Below are 8,222 nucleotides of genomic sequence, written 5' to 3'. Positions count from 1 at the left end.
CCACTCTCTTCATTGCAAACATTGGGTCAAATCTCTTGTCGCCCTTATTACAGAGTCAACAGTGTTTAACAATGTCAACTAAATGCTCAAATAGGAACAGTTGGGGAAGGTTTCTGCATTTAATTGGTCCTTGCTAAGGCAATCTGAACAAACCACTAACACTTACAGTAAGTTGCATTTGCAGTCAGATATTTTCCTTTTTTTTTATTGTTCCGTTTTTTTCCTTGTTTTATTTATGTACCTTATACAAATAACATAATAATATACTGTATATAATGTAATAAAATATATTACAATGTTTTTTGTTTTAAATATAAATAATAAATACTAAATATATATATATATATATATATATATATATTTATAATTATTTTTAAATCAAAATTGTATTTCTCACATTAGATTTTTCATACAATTAATATACTGTATATATTTAAAATATAAATGTATTTGTATTTTAAATATATAATTTTTAAAATATTTTTATTTTATTTTATAATTATATATATAATATACTTTAAAATATTATTTTTAAGCAAAATTGTATTTCTCATATTTATATACAGTATATGTCCAGGTTTGTCTTGGAATTCCTTAAAATAAAATCAGTTGCATTTGATTCGGTTTATTTGGATTGCATAGCTCTTATCATTTGGTCTTTGAAATTTTTGAATTCGTATTAACAAATACATCTTTTGATTGCAGGCTTCGGACCAGATCTGAGAGATTACTGGAGTGTTTTTCACAGGAGAAACATCTGAGCAGCAGAAGTCTCCGTTTAATTGCATCTCGCCAATTGCATCACCATCAACTCAGGTAGGTAAAAAGTTTGGGTGTGGATTGGGAGAGAGTTTCGTTTTGGGCAGGTTTGCGTTTCGCTGAAGTTTTTGGCAGATCTGAAAGGCAGCTCTGCAGGTGCAGGGTGTGTTGAGCGGTCGAGTCCATATGAATGGAGTCGTGAATTCAGCTCCATCCTAACTGTGTCTGTCCTCTGCCTGACTCCTAATCCCTCATAATCCCATTATGCAAATCCCCCACAATTCGCAGAGAGACTTTTAACGCAACAATTGCTGCAGCGAGACACCAGCTTTTGATCTGAAGGGAGGTTGAGAGTTCGGGAAAGAGCGAGAGGGGGCTTCGGAGACCTTGGCCCCAAAGAATGTGCTGATCCACAAGCTTGCCTCTGTCATAACCTAGTGTAATTTATGTGAAGCCCCAGGACATGCTAAACAAGATTACCATCATTCAGACAAAACCCATATTATTACTCTGTCAGGGTGAATATGCTGTGGGGTTTTTTGGCACCGTGTTGTCCAATCAGAGGAAAGTTTTCATTATGGTGTCACTTCACTATTGGACAGAGTCGCTGTAATAGATCTGTTAGCAGGTGGACATCCAGCATCCCAACAAAAGAGGGAAACACATTTTGTACAACAGCCACGTATTTGTTAGAGCTCATAGGCAATAAGTCTGCTTTGAATAGTCCGCCCTCTCTGTTGTTTCCCGGTGGGCTGAATGTGGAAGTGTTTTAAGATTATGAATAAACTCACAATAGTAAAAATGGTATATATTCGCTTCATTAAGTGCTATTAGGTATATTTGAAAAGATGTGCAATGTGACGACTTTTAAAGAGAGTGGAAAATATGCAAAATATATTGACATACATTATTGGATTAAATTGGGAACATCAAAACTAAAATATTTGTCAAAACTATTTAAAAGCAAAATGGCCAAGCTATGTATTAATGTGAGTGGCAAGTCTACTGTAAAGTGTATATATATATGGTAAAATGGTTTTTAAATGGTAACCATTTTAATTTTAAAGTTTTGTGATCGTTTTTGATTTTTTATTAATTTTTTTACAAATATGTCTATATAGTTTAAGTCTTAGTACTGTATATCGATGTATGTATATAATTTATAGATGCAAGTAATTAAATTTACATATAATTAATCTAATAATTAGATTTATTAATTAAAATATTTAAATATTACATAAAAATATGCTATATAAAGCATTAAGTATGTATTTATATTTACATTTATAGCATTTTAATTCATATTTACTAAGAGTTTTTGACACTGCTGTGAATTGAAGATTAAGCTCAGGACATGATGCATGAAACAAAAGCTTTTTATTTGAAATGAATGTACCCTGTTTGGTTTAAACACTAGACTGCAGTTTGTTTTTCATGTTCAGCTGGTAAAAGGTTGGATTTCTTTGTATTTAGCCCCCCAGATGCTATAGCTGTGAATGGAAACACGACGCATTATGTTAATCAATTTAAACGCATTAATGGCAGATGTAAAAATCATTCCCCCCCACTGCAACGTCACACAGCGGCATGACTATAAAAATGAGGAGCACAAGCCAAACCCCACCCCTCCCTCACAACCTCGCTCTCTTTCACCCGGTTTTCCATCTGAGGAGTTTGTTCAAGGGTTCTGAGAGTGAGAGGACGGATGCTGGATTATTACTGCTGCCATTACCTGACAGCTCTTTATCTTGACTAAACACACACATTGCTGCTTTTACCTGCCATCTGGACTATTTTTCGATTTTTCATGCCTGATGCTCCAACGTTCATAGAGCTTCAAGACAACGTAAAGTGGTAAGTGTTTGTACTTGTTGCTATTAATAGAATTCTTTTCCTTTTCCCCCATGCTCTAATATTCAGACAATGGTATGATAACGATATTTTATTTTTTGCAGAAGTACCGCAGTATCATGACCAGGAAGGTGTTCCCCAACACACGTGAGCGCTGGCGCCAACATAATGTCAACACAGCCTTCGCAGAGCTGCGGAAACTCATCCCCACGCACCCGCCCGAGAAAAAACTCAGCAAGAACGAGATCCTGCGGCTGGCCATGCGCTACATCAACTTCTTGGTGACTCTGCTGGAGAGCCAGGGAGGAGAGCCATCGGCTCACTCGCAAGCCGCGCTCCTCACACTGATCACGGGGAACATGCAGAAGTTGCGCACCGACCGCACCTGGACCAGCGACACCGACCCGCCCTCACCCGGGTCCAGCTGCGACAGTTCAGAAACCTGGTAGAACGAAACTGAAGCGTGAGCACTCTGTGAAAGGATTCTGTGATTGTGATGTCTTTGAACGTTCCATTGCCATGGAGAGACAAAGCTGGATTTTTGGAACTCGGAATGTTCGCTATGACATCACAATCACTAATTTCTTCCGAGCTTTTTGGAAACGAATGATCTGTGGAAACCCAGAAACAATTTATTCATCACCAGTACTGCTGTAATTGAGCAGGAACCCTAAACAACATATGCATGGTCAAGGATGCACTTGGGAAGCATCTCCCTGATACTTTTTAGTATTAATGTCGTTTCATTTCTTTGACTGAATTAACACTCAAGAATGTTTTGTTTGAGACTGAAGGCAGCCTCAGAATTGAAACTGTAATTTATTTGATTGTATTGAATTTTTTATTTATTATTTATGCTTTCAATGGATTCAGCACATGTGACTAGTTGTACATTAAATTGTAATTTATTAAATGGAAAAATGTTATTAAATATGTTTTGCCAAAGGTTATTTTTGTGTATTCATTATTCAAAAGTGTAAATTGTTTTTTCTCAATAATCAAATTGCTTGGAAATTATTTATTGGATTAATTTATTAGTCTGTTTGATATTAAAATGCCTAAAAAAACTCTTTTGTTTGGTTAGTTAAAGTGGCTGTTGTTGTAACTGGTTTGTATGAACCAGTGTGCATGTAATGGTCAGCTCTGAAGACTCTGATTGGCTTTTATGTTGTGGTCACTTAATTGTTCACTGCAGAGGCTGTTTAAGAGTCGTGTGACCATAGTGATGACCTCTGGAAGTGTCCAAGCCACACGAGAGATTGGATTGTAGACTCGGCTTAACTTTTGGTCTGAGGCCAGAGGTCATCTTGGAGTCAAAATCCACACTTGTCCGTGACCAATCAGGTGCACAAAAGTGGGAGTGTGTGCGTTTGTGCTACATTCACATCAGTACAGAAAATGTATCTATTAAATTTTAATACCAGTTTTTTTTAGGTTTTAATTAACATTTAAACAGAATATGAATATATAAATGTATAAACGTAAATATTTTCTAAATATAGTTACCTTGCTGTCTATGGGAGGGTCAGAGAGCCCTCATATTTCATCAAAAATATCTTAAATTGTGTTCCGAAGATGAACAAAGGTCTTACGGTTTCGAACAACATGAGGGTGAGTAATTAATGACAGAATTTTCATTTTTGGGTGAACTATCCCTTTAACATCATGATTTTCTGTAAAGCTGCTTTGAAACATAAATTTAAATAAATTTGTCTTGACAGAGTGTCCATTTCTAAATATTGTGCAGTTCCATGCTTTAAATTGATAAATCAGCTAAGATTAGACTCGAGCTGTGTTACACAGCAACTGATATTTAAAGCAAATGTTAATGTGATGAAAAGAGAGTAAAAATTAATAATAAATAATAAACAGAATCCATTTCAGCATGACTAACACATCTCCTCTTCTTTCCAAGTGTCCTCCTCTCCTTCACTGTTCTACTCCAAGTATGCGGCTAATCTTCTATTGAGTGTGCCTTTTCCTTATCGGAACCCCACACTCTGCCTAAATCTGTTATCACAATGGAGCAGATCATGGGCTTCTCCCTCCCTCCCTCTCTCACATGCATTCACTCCCGCGCTCCGTTGCCCTCCCCGAAAGGAGGCTGAATGCAGAAGTGTCTCTGGTGCCAACTGATTAGCCCTGATCTCTTTATACGTCTAAACCAATTCACATGCTGCATGCTAAATTTTTCCACTCTGTCTGAGACCCCGTCTCCAAAAGAGGGGGCTGGAGGGGTCATAAATCCTTATTTCCCCCCCTAAAAATAAAGGAAGCATGGAGGAGAGGGTAGAAAGTGTTATCTGTGCGAGACAGGAGAGCTGCTTGGAGTGCATGCAGGTGCATCGCTGGCTGGAGGGACGCCCATTGTTGGCCGGACAGCGGCTCTCTCCTCTAGAGCACTTTTTTTATGGCACACTGACAATCCAATGATCTGTAATCAGATTAGGCAAATGTATACTTCAAAAAGCAACATGCTGTAACTTTACAGAGGAAGAGGAGTTAGAACATTTTGGATTGGGGAAAAGTGGGATCATCTGAAACATTTAGTTTTTTATAAGAACAAATTTGATGGAGCATGAATATTTGGTAGTTTCATTGTTTAGATGTTATTGATGAAGACGTTCTCCTATCACATACTCTTAAAAATAAAGGTTCCAAAAGTGTTCTTTTTTTTTTTTTTTTTTTAGAAGAACCATTTTCTTAGTGTTAAGAACATTTGAATAATCTCAAGAATTTTTTTCCACTGTGAAGAACCTTTTGTGTAATGGGTTGTAACTGATTACATATTATCTGGATATGTACGTAATCCGATTCCAAAAATCAAGTACTCGTAATTAGATTATATTACATCTTATAATGCTCATAATCAGATTACAGTTGCATTTTTATGGATTACATGATTACATATTCACACAATGGAAATCAATCATTCAAAATTTATAGATTTTTTTCTTTTTTACATTTTCCTCTCTAAAAATCCTACATTGTGTCATACCATTTAGCTTTGACTATATTCACAATATGGTCATGTAAATAAATTTGCAAACCATGCTTCTGAATTTGGATGAAAAAAGCACCTCTCCTGCTTTAATGTCAACAAAACATTCAGAAATAGCTTAATCTTACATAAAAAAAAAAAGATAAATCAGTAGATACCTTTTACATTAACATTTTATTGATTGATCTCAACCATACCTTTGCTCTTGTGTGTTAATAATTATACAGAGTGCTACAGTATACGATTGTGGGACACTGAGTGATCTCACTCTATCGCTGGCAACCATGAGACTCGTTGTCTGTTTTCTTTCTCTGCTCACTGTGTTCAGTCCTGCAGAATGTGGAAATGTTTTAGTCTGAAGATCTAGATTTGTGTTTTACATACTGTGATGGTACTCTGAAGTCTCCAGCGTTGATCGACAAACTGCAGCGTGGGAAGTTTGACGTCATGCTGTCAGATCCGATCTATCCATGCAGCGAGGCTTTAGCTGAAAAGCTGAACATTCCCTTAGTTTACACATTACGGTTCTCTATCGCTAACACTTTAGAGCGGATGTGTGGTCAGATACCAGCTCCACCATCATTTGTTCCTGGAACAATGAGTAAACTCACGGACAAGATGAGCTTCACAGAGCGAATCAAAAATATGCTCTTCTACCTTTCTCAAGATGCTTTGGCCATTAGTCTGTGGAAAAAAATCGACAACTATTACACTGAATATTTTGGTGAGTTAAATACTCTGGGGAGGGGAGGGAGGGCATGAGGGGATTTACACCTAGAAGCCATAATTTTGTTGTTTAAAATAATCATTCATTCCAGGATGGCCCACTTCCTATTGTGAGATGATGGGTAAAGCTGATATCTGGTTAATCAGAACCTACTGGGATTTTGAGTTTCCACGGCCATTCCTGCCCAACTTCAAATACGTTGGAGGCCTTCACTGCTCCCCTGCCAAACCATTACCTAAGGTGCGTCTGTCTTTTTACTAGTCTCCCCCTTTTTCTGTAAAATAAACCAGCACAAGATATAAAATTCACGAGAGACATGCTTTGTATCATTAAACCAGGAAAAGCCAAAAAGCAATGGTAAACCCGACAGGTAACAATGTCACAACTAGGAAGCCAATTATTAAAGGACATTAAAAGAATAGTTCACCCAAAAATGAAAATTTGCTGAACATGTACTCACCCTCAGGCCATCCAAAATGCAGTTGAATTTGTTTCTTCATCAGAACAGATTTGGAGAAATTTAGCATTACATCACTTGCTCACCAATGGATTCTCTGCAGTGAATGGGTGCCGTCAGAATGAACATCTGATAAAAACATCACAATAATCCACACCTGTCCAGTCCATCAATTAACATCTTGTGAAGTGCTTCTAGTTGAAATACAAGTGCATAATAACGCTTCCTCTATATAACGTTGTCCTTTCCCATCAAAATCCACTCACATATTTGTTTAGAACTGTTTTGGACTATTTTTGCATGTAAACAGTGCTTGATCTGTGCATATTTCTATCCTTAATTCAGATGAGACAAATTTCTAATTTGAGAAAACAATATTATGGACACCTGTTTTAGCCTGAAGCAACAATTTGAAGTTAAATACGTATTAATGATGGATTTGTTTCTTACAAATATGCAGCCTTTCACATCACAGGATGTTGATTGATGGACTGAAGTGGTTTGGATTACTTGTGGATTATTGTGATGTTTTTATCTGCTGTTTGGACTCTCAATATGACGGCACCCATTCACTGCAGAGCATCCATTGCTAAGCAAGTGATATACTGCAAAATTTCTCCAAATCTGTTCAGGTTGAAGAAACAAACACATCTTGGATGGAATGAGGGTGAGTGCATTTTTAGCATATTTTCATTTTTGTTTGCACTATGCCTTTAAATTTGCAGAGGATGATTCAGCGAAAAGTTCACCAAGTTTACCTTTCACATCTATGCCATGAAAAATAGCAAACTGTACCTTTGTTCTCAGAGACAATAAAAAAGAGTTAGTACTGTAGGGTTATTAAAGTTGAGTATAGTGGGAATAACAACATTCAATAACTAATAACTGATCAACATTTTCTCTAGATTATAGTAAATGCATAAATGTTCATTTTATTTTTGAGCATTCATACACAATACGAGCCTATAGGTAGTACTTGGTATTTAAATAATTGCAGCAAAAAGAGAACCTATTGACCACCTTTTTTTCTGTGTAGGACATGGAGGAGTTTGTGCAGAGTTCAGGGGATGATGGGATTGTGGTCTTCACTCTGGGGTCCTTGGTAAACAACATGACCAAAGACAGGAGCAATACGATCGCCTCTGCACTGGCACAGATTCCACAGAAGGTTATTTACCATTCTCACATTCTTCTATTCTTTCCATATTTTATCAACCCTGCTTCTTGATAAAGAGGAAAAGTAGAAGCTTTCAGTCCTCGTAGGTCAGCTCTTTAATCTCTTTTTCAGTCTACACTTATCAGTTGTTAATGTGGTTGTATAAATGGGTTTTGTTTTGCTTGCAGGTTTTATGGCGATATGGTGGAGAGAAGCCAGATACTCTTGGTGAAAACACCAGAATCTATAAGTGGATCCCTCAGAATGATTT

General features: G+C 36.8%; 2 protein-coding genes across 3 annotated transcripts in view; both read left to right on the top strand.

Annotated features, from left to right (window-relative positions):
- Nucleotides 1-737: 737 nt before the first annotated feature.
- tal2 (T-cell acute lymphocytic leukemia 2) lies at nucleotides 738-3,402 on the top strand. Of its 2 annotated transcripts, XM_016534266.1 has the most exons (3): nucleotides 738-816; nucleotides 2,241-2,613; nucleotides 2,715-3,402. In XM_016534266.1, exon 3 carries the CDS (start codon nucleotides 2,730-2,732, stop codon nucleotides 3,057-3,059), a length of 330 nt encoding a protein of 109 aa, XP_016389752.1. In that variant the 5' UTR covers nucleotides 738-816; nucleotides 2,241-2,613; nucleotides 2,715-2,729; the 3' UTR covers nucleotides 3,060-3,402. The 2 variants fall into 2 exon arrangements, with proteins under 2 accessions (XP_016389752.1, XP_016389753.1); XM_016534267.1 differs by lacking the exon at nucleotides 738-816 and having other exon boundaries at nucleotides 2,161-2,613.
- A 1,485-nt stretch (nucleotides 3,403-4,887) lies between these two features.
- Nucleotides 4,888-8,222, top strand: part of LOC107725071 (UDP-glucuronosyltransferase 2A1-like) — a 6,007-nt gene continuing 2,672 nt past the window's right edge. Inside the window, exons 1-4 of the mRNA XM_016534212.1 lie at nucleotides 4,888-4,950; nucleotides 5,966-6,335; nucleotides 6,430-6,578; nucleotides 7,832-7,963. Of these exons, the coding sequence (XP_016389698.1) occupies nucleotides 4,888-4,950; nucleotides 5,966-6,335; nucleotides 6,430-6,578; nucleotides 7,832-7,963 (714 nt within the window). The remainder of the gene's footprint in view (nucleotides 4,951-5,965; nucleotides 6,336-6,429; nucleotides 6,579-7,831; nucleotides 7,964-8,222) is intronic.

This window comes from Sinocyclocheilus rhinocerous, unplaced genomic scaffold (assembly GCF_001515625.1).
Source record: "Sinocyclocheilus rhinocerous isolate Xijiao unplaced genomic scaffold, SAMN03320098_v1.1 scaffold1295, whole genome shotgun sequence".
NCBI classification, from domain to species: domain Eukaryota; kingdom Metazoa; phylum Chordata; class Actinopteri; order Cypriniformes; family Cyprinidae; genus Sinocyclocheilus; species Sinocyclocheilus rhinocerous.
Note: the sequence above shows the minus strand (reverse complement) of the source record. Positions and strands in the feature narration are given on the sequence as shown.

Excerpts from the sequence above, each read along its gene's own strand:
- tal2 (XM_016534266.1), top strand. The coding sequence starts at position 2,730 with ATGACCAGGAAGGTGTTCCCCAACACACGTGAGCGCTGGCGCCAACAT.